General features: G+C 35.2%; 1 protein-coding gene across 9 annotated transcripts in view; it reads left to right on the forward strand.

The window, feature by feature from the left end:
• LOC125661351 (multiple epidermal growth factor-like domains protein 10) overlaps positions 1–19,546 on the forward strand; it is a 296,347-nt gene that overhangs the window by 261,049 nt on the left and 15,752 nt on the right. For all 9 annotated transcript variants that reach the window (XM_056146261.1, XM_056146265.1, XM_056146267.1 and 6 more), the window contains exons 3-9: positions 5,428–5,679; positions 5,822–5,959; positions 10,367–10,504; positions 11,996–12,136; positions 15,987–16,124; positions 17,707–17,847; positions 19,245–19,370. In XM_056146261.1, the coding sequence (XP_056002236.1) occupies positions 5,428–5,679; positions 5,822–5,959; positions 10,367–10,504; positions 11,996–12,136; positions 15,987–16,124; positions 17,707–17,847; positions 19,245–19,370 (1,074 nt within the window). The remainder of the gene's footprint in view (positions 1–5,427; positions 5,680–5,821; positions 5,960–10,366; positions 10,505–11,995; positions 12,137–15,986; positions 16,125–17,706; positions 17,848–19,244; positions 19,371–19,546) is intronic.

Here is a 19,546-nt window from a genome sequence, read left to right on the forward strand (position 1 = left end):
GAGAAGTCATCAGGACCAGTGAAGGGCTTCGAATTTTGGCCTATGCTCGGCGCTTACGGCCAATGAGCAGTGGTGGTTCTTTCAATATCGTGTCAAACCTACTGTAACACGGGCGATCAGATGTTAAAGTCATGACCGAAGACCCGGGAGATCGATACCTTATGCCGAGCGTTTGGTGATGTAACTATCACTACCTATTTTAAGGACTTAGGTCTGTCGAGACCGGGATTTGAACCCCGGCCTTCCGCATGTGGGGCAAACGTGCGGCGGTGTCTGTTGGAAGAACTGATCACTAAACACTACGAGAACACCATCAACGAGGAACTCCAGCATATTTTTTATTTCAATTTCAGCGTACTTATTTGTGGAATCAGTGGGGTGTTTAACACAAATATGGATATTTCATTTATCTATTTTTGTCGAAAATTCAACTATCTATAATGTCTAAAAGTCTAGTCTTTAATTTATCGTTTTGATTTTGTTGATTTGAGGAAAGCTTTGCGATTTCAAATTTGTTCCAAGTTCTTTAGATTTTTGTTTAAATTTCACATTTGATTTACACCATGTTTGATATATGTTGTGGAACAATACGTTTCTCCTTCACAGCTGTTAATATTTCCGTGAATAGTAAAGTTAGGTACTTAGCGAAACATTTACTCGGTCTAGGAATGTATTGTTTCTTGGTAAAGCTTTTTGGGACGTTTGGAAATTCAGTATAAGTACGGTAACTCTAACCCATAGCCATCCATCACATTGACTTCTGAATCAGGCGACCGTTTCACTAACCTATCGTAGATCGTAAACGTACGATTACAATTAAGATCATTTGACTCGCACGTATACGAGCGTTTCACGAAACCTATCGTAGTCGTAACACTTACGAATGCGATTTACGTCTGACAATTTATAACTCTGTTCTCTATGGAGGTAGATTTAAAATTAATCCTACCATGGAAAGATTATTATTTTTCGTGGTTTTAAACATATCCTTATCGTCTTCAGTAAACCATGCAAGTTGTCAACAAAAATAATGGAAATTTTGAGCCCGATCTCTAGTGTAACGTAAAGAAAAGATAGGGTAATTTTAGTGACTTTCGTGTAACAATTTCTTTGGAAGAAATACGAGATTGCACTTTATAACAAGGGGTCGGAACCCCAAGGATCCGATAATGACCCATCCCGTTTCTGTGTATACATATAAATCTAGTTTGTAAGTACCAGAAACGTTCCACTTGCAAAATTGGGATTTTAACCCCTCTCCCATTACCAAATCATGTTATTATATTTTCCTTAAAATGTGTAATGTTTATCATTCGAATGTGCATGTATTATGTAGTTTGCTGTATCAAAGGCATTGGTCCGACGAGAAAGAAAATAGCTGAGTACATCGAATCGCAACGTCTCGGATTTAAATGAACTGTTTCTAAAGAAACTTAATTTCTGAACATGTCTATGAGAATTACTTGAATTCTCTCTAATGGTCAATATATATACATATACACTAACGGTGATGCAGGCACATGTAGCAATACCCCCCCCCCCCCTATCTCCACGTTACTTCTCTAACAACTGTTCTTGTTATCGTTACATGCAAAGTTTGATGTATGGACTACACCCCCCTCCTCACTTTTAAAAATATGAATTCATTGCCTTTACATTTACTTCAGCAGACTGGTTATAGGGGGTAGGCCCGTTTTGGACCCGAACTCTGTGATACAATGAGTTTATTATATATGTGGTATCACGGAACCCGGGCCCAAAACGTGCTTGACCCCTGTGAGACTGGCATTTCTGTGGTTGTGCGTAACAAAGAAGGGCAACTCTAATATGATTCAAGACTCGGGTTCGGGCTGTACAATATTTTTGTGCAAAAAACAAAGCCATTGTCTTCTCAAGTCATTGTGATTGTTTTCTTCCTGCATAGTACAAACAAACCCAGTCAGGTAAATACTGCCACAAAATGATCTCAGGCAGGACCAGTATGGCAATCATATTACTCATTTACGTGCATGTAGGAGCACTTACGATAACTCTAGACTATTCGTAGGGTTACGATCAATACTGATCGTAAATAGCAAATCGTTACTTTTAGTGAAATGGTTGTACCTGCTATGTTCACATTTAATTCTGCGTTTACGATATACGATCGTTTAGTAAAATGACCACCTGATTCTTTATTTCCGTGAGTCACAGGCTCATTGGATATTATATACATGAATTCAATTATACAAACAAACATTGTGGAGTGTGAGTAAACAACAATGTTACAACGATGTACAATTTATATTAAACAAATGGTATTACACAATATGAAAGTTTCTTATCTTAATAGAATACTGTGAAAAAAAAAATCAAAATGAATGAGTTATTTAGTATTTTTAATACTGGGTAGTTTGATCAGTTTGAAAACACTGAGTTTTGTATAATAGGATTTCTTAACATATTTTTATCAGGTCATAATATAAAGGGCATTCTAAAATAAAGTGTAACTCTACATCATTTAGCCCATCAACAGTACATAACTCTCGTACTCTGACTATATCATTATGTATTTCAACTTCAACATTCAGGTAATGAGATGAAGTTCTAAAGCGAGTAATAAAAGATCTGTGCACAAACTCAATGGGTTTTGTCAAGTAGAACTATAAACAAAAGTTATCAATCAAATGCTGATAGAAAAAAAAAATTGTTGGTAAATTTGAAGTCTCTTCAAAAATTGTTTATTTGTAAATATTAATCACACGTTGTTCAATTAACTAGTAAGTATTACATATTTCTGAACCGTATAGGAAAGCAGTATTGACATAGGTATAAAAAATGTAACATTGTGTTTCTCTATTAAACGAATGTTTTTTTTTCCCCTTCAAATTATTGATATTTAAAAAAACACGCTTTTTTCCCTTATGTGTCTGTGTTTTGATTGATTGATAGCATCTTACTTAACGTATCACTCGAGAATTTTTAACCATATGGAGACGTCACCAAAACCGGTGAAGGGCTTCAAATTCAGGGCTATGCTCGACGGCTACGGCCATTGAGTAGTGAGGGTTCTTTAGCGTGTTACAACTACACTCCGTTTTTAAAGTCATCTCCCATGACTCGTGGCATTTATGATGCCGAGCATTTGGCGATGGAACTGTCACTACCTGTTTTAACGACTTAGGTTTGTCGCGGTCGGGATTCGAACCCCGGGCCTTCCGTATGCAGGATGAACGCTCTAACCCCTCGGCCACCGCAGCGGTCTGTGTTTTGAGGAATTTACCATTATAATCAAACAGTATGCCAAGGTAATTAAATTCATTGACAAAATTTAAACATGAATTATTCTGAGACCATGTCTCATCTTCTCTAAGTTCTCCTGCATTCCTAAAAAGAGCAATTTTAGTTGTTGGTTTTTGTTTGTTTGTACATTAATATTTAGTTTCCACTCATTAGTATATTTATTCAGAGCGGCTAACATTTTTTGTAAAACCTCCGGAATTTCGGATATGATAACTATGTCATCTGCATACATTCAAAAGAATAAATCTATTATTTGAATATCAATATTTGGACAATGTTCTTTAATAAAGTTCAGCTCAAAATCATCAACACATAAAGAAAAGAAAATGGGTGACAAAGTTTCACCTTGCACTAAACCTGTGTCAGTATAGAAATCGTCACTCAAAAATTGGTCGTAGTCTACACATTTTTTAACATTATCATACATCATACATGCTCAATGTCCGTGGGTGTCAAGCAAATTTCCAAATTTGAAGCCCTTCATCGGTCTCCATATGAGTGGAAAGTTCTTGAGAGAGACGTTAAGTATGATACAATCAACACAATCTTCCAACAGACTATTTGAATTGTCATGGACACGCATTTTACTCCTTTATTACCTGACCTGTTTTAGCCGAGTTGCAACGAAGTTGAACTCGGCTGTTGGTTTGGTGATGCGGGCGGTTTGGCGTCAATAATTGGTTTCCGGACGATAACTCAAAAAGTTTACAATGTAAAACTTATACGGTACCAATTTTGATGCACCAGATGCGCATTTCGACAATTAATGTCTCTTCAGTGATGCTCAACCGAAATGTTTGAAATCCGAAATAACTATGAAGTTTTAGATCTAAATATAGCCAAAAACAGCGTGCCAAACAAGTGGAGCCAAATTCGTACAATCTAATCAAATGAAACTTTGATGTCTTGTTAAGTAATAGGTAAGGAAAACCCCTATTGATTTTGGAGAAAAAAGGTCAAAGGTCAAAGTCACAGTGACCGAAAATAGATTGAAAACTTCAGACAATGATGGTTTCTAGACAGTAACTCGAAAACTTTAAAACTGAATGAAATGAAACTTAGTTATATTGTTGGATTGCAGGTTAGGGAGACATCATGCAACTCAGACCATGTACCTCTGGGTGCATATATTGATTTTTGTTATATTCTTACAAGAATCAAAACCTTCTATATGAAAGGAAAGCATATTTTAGTGTTGCCGTCAACTACATATTTTGATATATTGACGACGTTGTACTTTTTAAAGATCATGTTTTCACTCATATTTCGATTTGATATATCTATGTGAACTACAGATAAAAGTCCCCCGTATTTGCTTCATACTTAGATATTTCATTGAAAATAAATATTAACGGTAAACTAACAATTTATTTTTATGACAATTGGGATGATTTCTGCTTCACCATCGCCAACTTCTCATACTTGTGTAGCAATATTAGAACATTACTTACATATGATGTTGATATCTCTCAACTGATTCGATACACAAGGGCTTGTTCTGCGCATGATCAATTATAAAATCGAGACAGGCTACTGAAAACAAAAATTATGTTAAAGGAATTTTAACATTTTCGTTTAAAATCAGTATTTTTGCAAATTCTATGGTCGTTATTATTACCTCAGTTGACAATAAAACCAATCGTTAGGTCAAATGCTGTCTGACGTGTTCCATACCGATTGTTAGGCCGTTCGTGGTACACTTGTTTTGCCTATGCGGTACTCGGTTTTCCTGATCCATATATGGGGCTCACGGAATGTGTGACTGGTCTACAGGGGATCCCTACTGATCGTAGGCATCTGACCCGATCTCTGATATACCCAGGGATCCGTGTTTGCCAGCTCTCTATATTGTGTTCCTTGTGGGAGTTCTGAAATGATCAAATATCATTGCAAATATAAGGGCGAAGGCAAATACTAATTTTGTTATGATTATTCCTTGAAATTTTAGAAATTTCAGAAAAATCCCACAATACAACTACTGGAATACACACTAACATTTTTATGTAAATATAATCATTTTGTATTTATTTGTAGAATTATTTTATCTTACGTTGGCGAAAACATCGTGCAGTTGGCGAATCGTGTATTTCATACAAATATGTGCATCAGTTATGTAAGAACCGATTTCATCTTATGTACTTTCAGTTCCTAGTGTATACACTACGCGTTTTGCTGGATTTTACCTCTACGTATCCAACACCACGTCAAAGGATGACGGCCATCTTTGTTTCCATGAGATACAGACTGTGGACGGTACACCAATAGAGAACCAGACAATAAGCTGTTCTGTTCATGGACGATATGTCATATACTACAACGAACGGAAGCCGGGTGTTAACTATCCTAGTTACTACTCACAATATGCATTTAATGAACTGTGTGAAGTGGAAGTTAATGGTGAGTTTAAAGTAGCCTCCTGAATTGTCTTCTCAATGCCAATTATTTGATCGTGTGAAATAGATAATTCAATGACTGAATGCCAATTATTGATCGTGTGAAATAGATAATTCAATGACTGAATGTCTCTCTCTTAATACAGGATGCCCTGACCCAAGATATTATGGAGTTAATTGCAATCAACCCTGTCCTGACGGATGTCAAGAGAAAAGGTGTGACGTCATTACGAGTCAATGTCTGGGGTGTATACCGGGATATCAAGGTCCTCGCTGTAGTCAAGGTAAACATACACAAACAGGTATCGTGAGTTTATCCTATGTTATCAGGTATATCGTGTATCGTGTTTGCGTATACCAGGTATATCGTGTTTTGCGTATATTAGGTATATCGTGTATCGTCTTTTGCGTGTATCAGGTTTTCCTTTTATCGTCAAAATCGTTTAGTGCATACATTCGAAAACTACCGGGGTCGTATATTGAATATAATGAAAAAAGAGTTTTATTCGTGTTGTTAAAGATGTTATTTTTAGGAATTGTGGAAACTGTCTTTGGATTCTAATTCTAGTTCACTTAATGCATTGTTTTTATTCGTGTTGTTGTTCGCTTAATGTTAAGCGGTTACTAACTTGTTTCGAAATAAATATATATTTTCGATGCGTAAAAAGTTCATCTTGTGACTATTCTCCCTGTAATTAGTAGATTTTTAAAAGACATTTCTGGTAAAAGTACAGCACAAGAAACATTCTAAATTACAAAATACCGTCAAATATATTACAAAAATTCATGTATATACAAGCCCTGATAAATGAGTGGAATTCAGATGGTGTTGGAATCAAATGAAGTGGATTTTGGGGGATTTGTATGAATATATTTAAGAAAAAAGAAAAAAAATTAACATGCGTCAATTTAATGCTAACATAACGCAGTTATCTTACATCGTTGACCGATTGTTTTCCTTTTGCATTAAACAGCACCTGGTATATTTATCTAACTCGTCGAGTTGCGTAATGTGTACATTATCAAATTCAAATATGAGGTGAAGGGATCATTGTTATAAAATGTCACATAGACTTGAGTTACATGTATCATTGATGCTCTCAATGAAACATACAAACGAATAAACAAATCATAACTACCCTACTAAGACAAACATAAATTATGCTAAATTAAATTATCTACCGTAGAAAAACCAACGGAAATTTATATCAATATGAATTACCCCTATTACAAAGAATTGAAAAAATGAAGTTGGAACTCGAAATCCCCTCATTAAAACAATCTAAAATTGCCAGTGGAAATACATATCTCTATAGTTTATATAATCAATATCTTAATAGTATTTTGCCAGAAATGTACAGTACATTATATTGTCTTCAGTGAATACACCTGTATACTCCGTGTAACACGGAGGGCTTCCAAAGGCCGACTGAAAAATCGGAACTTCAATGTCGATTCGATGTATTCCTGTGAGCTCGGAATTGGGGACACCACGGGGTCGTCCACTTCTGCTTCATGCTTGGGTATTTTATTGAGGGTATATACTAGCCTCAAACTGGCGAATCGGCTTGTTTTACAGGCGGGATTGTTTCGGCTTCCCCATCGTCGACTTCTCATGTGTGTCAGAGATTTCGTATACAATACAGTTGTAATAATGAGCCTTGCAAATAAAGATAATGTTGTTACCATAGTTCCCAACCTCCAACATTCAAAAAAGGGTCATGACCCTCTCGGGAAGGCAAACAATATGGTCACATTGTGTTACGGCATTCACTACATATTTGTTAGGATTGCATGTGTTATAAGTGTTGATGTTTAAAAAATATTTGCAACAAAAATGTGTATAATATGTACTATTTTATTGAAGAGATGCATTGTAACTGATAGTGGCACATTTTAAATTTTAAATTTGCAAGACTGATATATACAAATCAGGTCATAATTAATCAATTTACATGATAAGAGGGCACTTACTGTTTCATTGTATAGTTCAGATCCGAATTCAGTGTGCATATCCTTTACAATGTCAACAATTCGAAGATGATGGCAAAAATTACGACAGTAATTGCAGGACTTTTGTGTCAAGTATTTTGTTTATATGATTTTGCCTTTAAGCATGTGTTGTCAGATCATATTTAGATCCAGACCTAATAGACAAGTGCGAGATACACAATGGACAATAAGCTTCATGCTGCCCCCAGTCAATAACTTTTTTAAGCATGGAAAGTAACTGTCCCAGATTTGTTGGTAGGTAGAAACATACCAAGTATGGTTTTGTTTTTGTTGGCGTCTCTGCTGGTCCTGATAAGGGTCTGCTCTTGGTGGAAGCCATGTTACATAATGACTTTAATCGCCGATTTGTCGAAACAACTCGCAAATAATTGTTAACATCTGGTTTGATAACTTTTCTGTAATGTACATGCCTATTGCCATTGTTTACTTAGATAATATTTCAGTTGAGCATCACTGAAGAAACGTTATTTGTCGAAATGCGCATCTGGTGCATCAAAATTGGTACCGATTAAGTTTTACATTATGACTCCTGGGTCGAGGCCTCTGCTGGTGGACTGTTAGTCTTCGAGGGTCTCTACAGCCGAGTAGCTAAGTACTTTGTTACTAGCTTGAAAATACGGATGTATATTTAATTCCTGTTATAAAATTTAGATATTCATATCAAAATTGAGGGGTATCTCCCTCACGCATATCTCTTATCCTTAGACGAATTTGACTCCACTTTTTTGGCACACTGTTTTCCCTATAATAGCTCTAAAACTTCATTGCTATTTCGGATTTCAAACATTTCGGTTGAGCATCACTGAAGAGACATTATTTGTCGAAATACGCATCTGGTGCATCAAAATTGGTATCGTATAAGTTTTACATCAAAGCTTCTGTTGCAAACTGGAAATTTCTCACGCGAACTAATTTAGAAAACCAAATCCAGAAATCGGATGAAAAATATGGCATAATAAAAAAATAATCGGATTACCCGGAAGGGGTCAAGAAATCGGGTGTAACCCGACAGAATCATGCGAGTTAGCAACTATGGTTGTAACAAGCTTTGTCTGTTGGAACCAAAACACATTCTTCATCTGACCCATTTTATTCTTTTATCACTTCTGATTTACTAAACACCGAAGGATAGACTGTACACACTTTTATTTTTATATGTCTAATGCGGGATTTTGATATTTCTCTTATACACTGTACTTTTAATCCATTCTGACGATGTATCAGATTCTTTTCCCTATTAATAGATATCATAATCTTATTGATGAATAAGTACAATAATAGGTTATATACATTTAAACGGGGGCGTCTACTCTCGTTATTTAATTGTATGTATTTAAAAGTTTTTTTTTTTCATTTTTGGATTCAAATAGATCATGAAATTTCATAACATGAAGTCTAGTACGAAATGTTCTGGTATATAATGTCGCATAATATCATTCAAAGCAGGACATATAAGATTATAAGGCCCTTCAACTCCAATATCAGAGCTGCAAATATTCCATTTTCTTTGATTTCGATTTATATCTAACCACTTTCCCGTTTATATGGGTAATTTATGATTTGTAGCTCTAAACCTGGTTAGTATGCAGTGATTATGTATTGAAATATTCGACAATATATATCCTTGATATCTACTGTAAAAGCATTTAAATTCGTGGGGTCCAATTTTCTTGGATTACTGAATGTTTATGGGTTCGTGGGGACGTAATTTCGTGGATTTATATGTTTGTAAGAAAGATACCTCTGGAATGTAATTATGATTCATTATTCGTTGAGGATGTAAATTCGTGGGTGAGGGGTACCCACGAATTGCACGAAAATTGAACCTCCACGAATTCTAATGATTTCACAGTATACATCGTATATATCCAATTTCAATGGTATATCAAAATGTCTGGTAATAAAAGTCTGATGATCAAATGAAAGCGCTTACGTTTTCCTAGTGTTATCTTGTAATACCATATCCAGCTTATATGGAACATCTGGATAAATCCTTTAAGGAGTGTAGGTCAATGGCATTTGTAAAGATGTCATACATTTTGATTAATTAGATAAATTAACAATACCAACACTACCTATGTGTATCACCATATTTTGGTAAAACTCCATATATTTAAAATGTCAACATTATTAAATTTACAAATTCTAATCATTATTGATTTGTTATCGTTATTGATGATACACATTATATTAATCAAGATAAGATTCAATATCTCCTTAGTTGAACTATCAAATCTTATCTGATGTTGTTTATGTTTCATATAGATTGTTATGCAGTTTTTTAATACTGATTTTAACTACGGATTGCCTAGTTTACGCGACTAAGACAATGGAAGGACGGCCAGTGTCTGGTCAACAGATAATGCTTAGTCCTAGGTATCCCACAAGTCCATGCATGTCCTATTCTCGATTCTCCGTTCATGAGGGTGCGCTTGCAGATGTGTAACTGATTTTTATTTTTTTTGGGGGGGGGGACTCGCATATCTGATTGCGCAGATATATAGCTACAAAGGTTCGTTGAAATCACCAAAAAGATCTCTTGAATTGTACAATTATTTACACGAAAGGCAATTGTGAATTTCATTAATTTTATGGAATATTTGTGTTACATTTTGTAGGCTTCAGCGTGGATATACTTTTTACCATTTGACTATTACAAACTATTTGGACACTTTCAGTATGTGCTGTACAGACATACGGACTGGAATGTTCTTTATCATGTGGTAACTGTAGTGATGGAGAGACCTGTCACCATGCCACCGGCATGTGTCCAAGGGGATGTAACAAGGGAGTGGAGGGGGACAAATGCCAGACACGTGAGTTCATCGTTTCTGTTTCCCTGAAATATGATTTTCACAAACGGTATTTTTATAGGATGTGTTCACTCACGATGAATATAACAACGTGTTAGACAATCTATCAGATTTTTGTCATCACATGGTCATCTATTGCCAAGGTCATATCCGAGAGGCTTGTGGGTTCGAGTCTAACGGGGATTTTAATTATTTCTCAGACTACTTTACAAAATAAGGTGAATTAGTACTGCACATATCCTCCACTTTCCATCCATGTTAGATTTTTCTGGTGTGCTACTCCTCCTTCACGCCAGTGATTCGAATACTACTCGTAACTTGGCCGCGCCAGAATTCAGACTTAAAACAGAAAAGGTGAAAATAACGAACAGTGATCACTATCCGCTTGATATTTGAAAGCCATTTGCTTGACAGATGTCAACATTGTTGTATTGGTTTCGCTTAAACATTAGCTAACCCTTCCGATCTTGAAGTCACCTCGTCAATGGTCAAGCGTCACACTGACAATTAGACATATAAAGATATTGTCTAAACAATATCTTGTGAACTCTTCGCATGACGTATTCAAAACTTTGTACACTTGTTCTCCTGAAGTAGCCATGACGCCTGCTGAATTTGAAGTCACAATGTTAAGGGTCAGACTACTTTGGGACATATGAGGATATTTTCACCAGTATCGTCAAAGCCAATTACTTGACAGACATCACACTTGATTCACTTCTACACCCAAAAGAGCAGACGACCACTATTGTTTGTAAGGCCATAGGTCGTATTACTATGGAAGGTAATTTTCGCTCAATATATCGTGATCCCTTTGAATGGTACACTGGTACCCTTTTGAAAAGTAGAAGATCAAAATTTTATCATGATGACTTCTCTTCAATTTGAATCGCACTATGTCATCAATTAATATGAAAATATTGATAATTGTCTTTATGACCCTCTACCTGAAAGAGTTCAAACAAATAAATATTTTTTATTAGTACAGACTCTACATTTAATGTTGAACTTTTCAATATTATCACACAAGAGGATTGTGTTCCATGACTTCTTCATATTCATGAAGAATACTCAATGGAAACAAAAGCAACAAAAACATAGCATAAAAATCAAATCATGCAATGTACAAGTATTTGCATATACACCCTGCCATGTAGGTTAAATGCGGTTTCACTTGTTTCATACCAATTGTTTGAATAATAATTTTAACTACGAATGGCCCCGTTTGCCGGAACAAGATATTATAAAGGTAATGGTAGTTGCAACTGATCAATAGGACATGCTTTCTCCTCCCAGACAGGTCACCCCACATCTGATGTTAACAAGGATTTATACATGTTCTGCTTTAAATTCTGTATGCATTAGAATATATATGAAATTGATCACTGTTTCATCTTTTAGTGCAAGGCAAGGACACTTTTATGATCTTCTTAATGTTAAACGCTTTTATTGGCAAAACATGTTGCTATAACATTTACCTTTCTTCAAAAATAGCATGTCAGCCTGGTTATTATGGGAAGAACTGCGGACAGAGATGCAGTGAGAACTGTAAAGTGACAAACCACTGTAACAGATTTACAGGGGATTGTGACAGGGGCTGTAAACCGGGATGGAAGATACCAACATGTCAGGAAGGTAACTGTATGTCGGAGGGAATCTAGTTAAAACAAATTGGCGATCAGTGTTTGAAATGTTTCATTTTCGATAACGTGATGCATGATATATGGCACATTGTATATCCAGGGTTCCGTGTTTTGTATTGATTATAAGAGTTATGAGATTAATCACAGTTTTTTTAATCTTCACCTTTCATGATGCAGAGTAACTATTATCATATGTTAATAATTTTCAGAGGTACTTTATGATTTTAAAGTCGATTTTATTTCAATGCATTGAAATATTTTCTGAATTCAAAATTTTCAGAATGCTTTGGATATGTTACCTTCTTATAAGCTTACCTGAGTCGATATCTCAAGCGAACATTTCGTAATTTGCTTTCGATATCGTTAACGTTTCACATGATAAAACATCTTTACAAAGAATGCTTAAACAAATGTAATCAAATTTTGGTTTAACAATCTGTGAAGGGAGATAAGGCCAGACCTTCAGGAAAGGAAGAACAATTGAGACCTTTGAAAAACAGTATTTTAGAACTTAAATTGTTATCAAGTAGCACTAGGCCAACATGAAAAAATAATTGTATTTTAAGTATCCTTTGGTAAAGGGAACTTAAATTTGTTCAATCGAAAGAAAATATCACTTATAAAAAGACATTGTTACATGTTAAGCATATTCTTCTCAAGAACCACTGAACCAATTCGAATAAATTTGGCACAACACATCATGGCATCAAGTTTACTTCGAAGGTTACAGGCATATGTTTTCAGATATTTACATTGCCCTATTTTTGATTCTCTGTTCTTTATAGTATTTATAAGATCGGTTATTGTTTGTTACTATGCCCTCTTCAAAGAAGAGGGACATATTGCTTTGCACCTATAGGTCGGTCGGTCCTTATGTCGGTCAGTCCGTCGGTCGGTAGACCACATGTTGTCTGCTCAATATCTTGAGAACCATTCACGTGGTGGTATTGATATGCCATATGTGGGTTGGTTATGAGTAGAAAAGGAACCCTAGTAATGTTTATTAGGTCCACATGTCAGAGGCCAATCTACTCTAAACATAGGAAGACATTGTCACCTCAATGTCATCTTGAGAAGTCTCTGCTTGCCAAACATCAAACTTGATACACTGGTACATCCTAAGGAGTAGATGACCTCTATTGATTTTGAAGTCACATGGTCAAGAATCAAACTGGACATAGGGATATGCTGACCACTCAATGTCTAGATAACCCTTTGCTTGACAGACACTACATTTGGTACATTAGTGCATTTTTAGGAAAAAAATGACCCCTATTAATTTTGAGGTCACATGGTCAAGGGTCAAACTGGAAAAGTAAAATAATGTCCGCTCAATATCTTGAGAACCCTTTGCTTGTCAAACATCCGATTTGATATTTCTTATGTGCGTTGGTTATGAGTAAAAGAGGACTATTGTTTTGCAAGTCAAAGTTCGAGGGTCAATCTTTTTCTGGATATAGGAAGACATTGTCCGCTCAATATCTTGAGAACCCTCTGCTTATCAGACATCAGACTTGATACACTGATAAATCCAAGGAGTAGATGACCCCCTTTGACTTTGAGGTCACATGATCAAAGGTCAAGGATCAAACTGGACATTGAATTATACTGACCACTCAATGTCTCGAGAACGCTTTGCTTGACAGACATCAACCTCAGTAAATTGGTACATTTTATGGGGAAGATTATACCAATTAATTTTGAATCCACATGGTCAAAGTTCAAGGGTCAAACTGGACATAGGGATATATTGCCTGCTCAATATATTCAGAACCCTTTGCTTGACGGACATGTTCAGAAGAAGATGATCCTAAATTGATTTTGAATTTACATGGTCAAACATTGTTTCCTATAACTTGGGACCTGATTGATTGATTGACACCAAGATTGGTAGACTAGTGCAGTATACATGTACATAAGGAGAAGATTACCCCTATTGAATTTAGGTCACTTGGTCAATCTACTCTTGACATAGGAAAATATTGTCTGCTTCATATTTTGAATTGGTGATACTACTATCAATAAAATGATGCATGTGTATAATTGCATCATGGAGGCATATATATGTTTTACAAACATCTTTTATGGGGTTAACCGCAATCCATTTTTCCTTCTTTAAGCTACAAAATGTAAAGAGCTAGGTTACGATTTTGAATTATGTATAGCCAATGATCATTGATTGCATACAAGTTCATGGGTTGCCTAGCCCTGTGGCATTATCATAGTTGAGTGCAATTGGTGGCAAAATGAAAATGAAATGTCAAATGTCTAAGAAATCACAAAGGCCAAGATAGAAAAAAAAAATTACCGCAAAAAAAGCGGAATGGGTACCTATTATTGCGACGATGTGTTGATACGCATATATGATTTAAATTGAAGAATAAAAAAGTTTCAAACGTGTAACAAATTAGTTTTTAGTCAATAATTCAATGAAAATGGACATAGATGCTATCAATCCTGTAATTTTTTTACGGGTAAGAAAATATAAAGTACTGGCAATAGCGCTGAATTTCTGACAGAAGGTACAGGTCATACTGCTGTAAGTATCAATCAAACCAGTAAGTTATGATTATCACGTTACATGAAACTCTTTTTAAATTGAAATTGATCTTCTTCTCAGCATTGTCTGTCCTTTTGAAAATCGTCTTCTTTCGGAGTGAATGCCACTTCGATATACGGTTGTGAAATCGCCATTTTCTGATAAACATAACTAAAGTAAGTTGTACGTCGGATAGTTATGCTATTACGAACGACTTACTGGTAGGATAAGATATGTTACACTACTAGAAATGGGCCTAAAATTTACGGCTCTCTAAAGAATTGCAAAAATACGAAGTTGAACATCATTTTCTAATACTTGATATTCATTAACCTCCTAAGAAAATAATCACTTGTCCCATGGGGCAAGTAAGCATTGAGTTTCATTTTTCCGAACTGGGTTTTTACTTGTATTGGGCAATTGGACAACCTTTAATGTCGATCTCATTGTTTCCAGATTCTTTCAAATTCGTCTAATTAATATTGAAAAACTAGGTGGACTTGATAAAATATTCTGTCCTTTAAGCACCATTTCATAGATAGTTGTGTTCAAAGCATAGCTAATGAGTTCACAGCAATGCCATGAAGGAGAGCTGAATCTTTCAAAAGGTGTATGTTGGGTAACCACTACGATTTGACATATCTGGGTAAACTTGAAATAAATGCCATCATAAAGGCTTTCACATTTGCTTTGTACTTGGATGGAAGGTGAAGATAACGAACAATAACTCCTACACGCGATACGAAATAGAAAGTTGGGCAAACACATACCCCTGGAAATATCATATGTGGGATGAATTGCCTTGGAATAGTAAGCATCCCCTGTCGACCCGTCACACCCATGATCTCTATATTTAGAAGAGATAAACGGGGTTCCGTAGTCAAAATTCGTGTGCCTAGAACGGCCTAACAATCGGTATGAAACAAGTCCGACAGCAATTGACACAATGATAGGTTATATTGGCAAATTAAATTGTTATAACTACCATGGATGTTGCGAAATCCTGACTTTACATAAGATATGTTATTGAATATATATGTTAACAGCAAAGTAAGAATTCAATCTTATGACAGCAGCTTCTCATTTCGCAACTTCCCATAATTATGTAGGAATATTCTAATATCAAGTATCAATGATGTTATGTGTCTCAACCGATTCAATACGCAAAATACATATGATAGTATAAATTTGGAAAAATCAATCACCTTCAATCTGAAATATATTGCTTTGATAGTGTTTCCGTCCTGCAAAATATACTTTGGGGTGTACATGATGACTTTAACTTGATATTGGTTTCTTGCAGAATGTGACGGTGGGATGTACGGCGCAGGCTGCACACAGAGTTGCGGCCCCTGTCTACACAACAACCAGTGTCACCATATTAATGGCACGTGTTTAAATGGCTGTTCTTCCGGGTATCAGGGATGGAACTGCAAGGAGAGTGAGTTTTACATGTGATATGTATTTATTGTAAGACTAAATGTAAAACTTATACGGTACCAATTTTGATGCACCAGATGCGCATTTCGACATGTAAATGGTATATGATAGACAGGTACAAATCATAAAGTACAGTTACTTCTTCGAGATAACCGTCACAAAACTTAAAGTGTTAGAAGTAAACACAGTGATGCTGTGAAACTCAGAAGCGTTTATGCATAAATAATGAAATGACGTACATTGTGAAATTATTTTTATCCAAGCTATCTATTCATGAATATTTGCAAAACGAAAATTGATGACAGAAAACGAGGTATTTCATAGTTTCTCGTGAGATATGTTTTGCCATGTAAACAAAATTTAGAAATGGCGAAACACATAGATATCTGCATATACTACATGTTATCCCATACGTGTGGTGTATATTGAAAGTGAGATAAAGCATTAGCTTTATCACACGCCCGTTCGATAAAGCACTTCTGGTCCGAACTACTGTTGACACTGTCCCTGCTTGGATGACATCTTTTCTGTGTTTATGGATGTCGACGCAAGAAATAAAGCGTATAACTTGTAATTCTGCATTTATTTAGAATTTCCTTTATATCAAAATTAAAATGATGTTGCCCCCACTGACATATACTACAAGTTACCGGCCATAAAAATGTTAACTCGATCAACAACTACTCAAAAATTAAGTCTAGAAAACAAAAAGATGTTCACACTATTATCATCGACCAGGAATCAACCTCCAACTAAACAAGCCTAATCGAAAGTACCTCGTCATGCTGCGGTTCCAAGTATCCAAACGCACAGCCATATTGAAATGTGATAAATCTCAATAGCTTTACTTACTAGGATTAAAATGCCTCAAGATCTCCTTTCGCCCTCAGATCCAAAGAAATCACGTGAATAAAATCCAAATGCACAAACACTTCTACTTTTCATTGTAAACTGTTGAACATTCTACATTAAAATGTTACTTTCATTGATCGTTGTTATCCTACATATATTTATTTCAAAAAGACGCCGACATCAAACTTCTATCAGAAGGTGAGGCATACGTCAAAAAATAAATACTCGGTCATTAGTTGTTAATTTGTTGGAATGGCAAAACTATTATTAATTATACTATAATTCCTTCTAAAACAATTTTCATTCATTATGTATTTGATAAAAGTGCCCTTTTGTACTGTATTGGATGGAGTTTATGCGCACTATTTTTTTTCCCGTAAGGTAGACCGATATATCACGACGTCTGAGCCACGGATTCAAAATAAATTCAATCAGCTGTTTTTACCATAGTGGGGATCATCTCAAGATTAAGCGAAAAGAAGACGTACAAAATAAATAGAACATCTATACATGTAGTTGCGCGTTTTGATATTTTGGCTTATCCAACGAGTTGATATGGTGTATTTATTATAGATAAACCATATCAACGCGTTGGGTAAACCGAATATCAAAACACGCAATATGGATATCCTCTATGTAGCTCCGTTGGACGTCTTTGTTACTTTATAAATTTGATACTTATGATGTATTTATAGTTATAACATTTAAACGTAAATGATTTAATTAAATAGAATGCCCCAGTGGATATTTCGGTATCAATTGTGAGAACAAGTGTACCGTGTACTGTGGTAGCAATGGAAGTTGTGATCATGTCACCGGAATTTGTGAGAGCGGATGCAAAGAGGGGTGGAGCGGGCCTATCTGTGGTACAGGTAACAAAATAAAGAATTATCTATCTTTCCGTCTTAATTGTTTGATAAGTGACGGCCATCTGTTTTACAATATGAGCAAAATCCAAGGGTTTTTTTCTTCTAATGATAGAAGGAATAGCTATTATGATGATTTAATTCCATCCTGAAATCAGGGATCATGAAATCACTACCTGCTCCTATAAGTATATGCTTTTGAATGTTTTACATATAAACGCAATATGATTAGCCATCTTTATAGGTAATTTGTATGTTCAGAGAAACGAACCACTTCTCGATCTATGTTGAATAAAACTTATCTTACAAGACAATGCTAAATTAAAAGCTAACACTGATAACCTTGCATTCATCCGTAGTTTGAATATTTGTAAAATTGATCAGTGTTCATTAAAAACAAGAAGTGTATAAAATGAATTGGTCTACGACTTAAACAATATACATGATTCTAACTTGCCTTTGAACACCGTAAAACCCTCATTATGTTCTACAATACCACCATGTAAATTACTAAAACCAAAATTACATGCACCACTTTCTGAAACTAAAAACAAAATCTTAAACAAACTCCGTTGACTTAAAAAAAAATATTCTGAATAAAACAATCCAAATATTCTTCAATTGATATTTATACAAATGATACAAAGGATCAAAATAAAACCGCTGCTGCTGTAGTAATCACAAATGACGTTTTCTCTGCACAACTTCCCAATGAAGCAGGAATTTATAGCATGGAAGCAGAGGTCATTCAGCCTGCCTTTGAGTACATTAAATTTTTATAATGAAATTTTACTATATTCTCAGACTCTATCTTGTCAAGAGTCAATATGCAACACGGACATTGGTCATCCATACAATCTAGATATTTCATACCAGTACTATCTTCTTCCTAAATAAGGTAAATGGTTGAGTTCTGCTGGATTCCGATTCATGTTTGTATCTACGACACCACCACAGCACAATTACAAAAACACTTTAATTGAATATTGTAGATAAAGTAAATATGGAGGACTCTGTGATGTCTTTGATTTTGAGTTAATTTACTGGAATATTTAATCGACATATGAATGCAAGTGAGCATTGTATGTAAAACTTATACGGTACCAATTTTGATGCACCAGATGCCCATTTCGACAAATGATGTCTCTTCAGTGATGCTCAATCGAAATGTTTGAAATCCGAAATAACAATGAAGTATAATATGTATATAAATAAGCAGTCCTAGATCCACTGAATCCTTAATTTGTTTTAGTACGGTTTTGTTTTAGAGGTATTATCTTCCTCTATAGTTTGAAATGAATTATTCCAATAAATATCAAAGTACAGGAACTGTTAACACTTCTAAATTTTGCAGCTTATCATTCATTATCGCTGATAGAGTTCATTACCTTTATTTACAAAAGAGTTATCGTTCCACTCTACAACTTGTACAGATGACAACACCGCCATCATCATAAGTCTTGTAGTATCTATTATCATAGTGCTCATCGGAAGTGTCATCAACTTCCTGATGTGGAAGAGAAATCAACGTAAGTATAAAAAAACCCAGATGTATGTATAATACAGGAAACAATTATAAAGATGACGATTGTCTTTGCTTCCCAGATTATCCTTAATATTGCACAGTTAAAACAAACACATAGAAAGCGAAACATTAATTTCAAATATAAAGTGAATATCACGAACAGGGATAACAAACACATAA

Source organism: Ostrea edulis, chromosome 8 (genome assembly GCF_947568905.1).
Source record: "Ostrea edulis chromosome 8, xbOstEdul1.1, whole genome shotgun sequence".
NCBI classification, from domain to species: domain Eukaryota; kingdom Metazoa; phylum Mollusca; class Bivalvia; order Ostreida; family Ostreidae; genus Ostrea; species Ostrea edulis.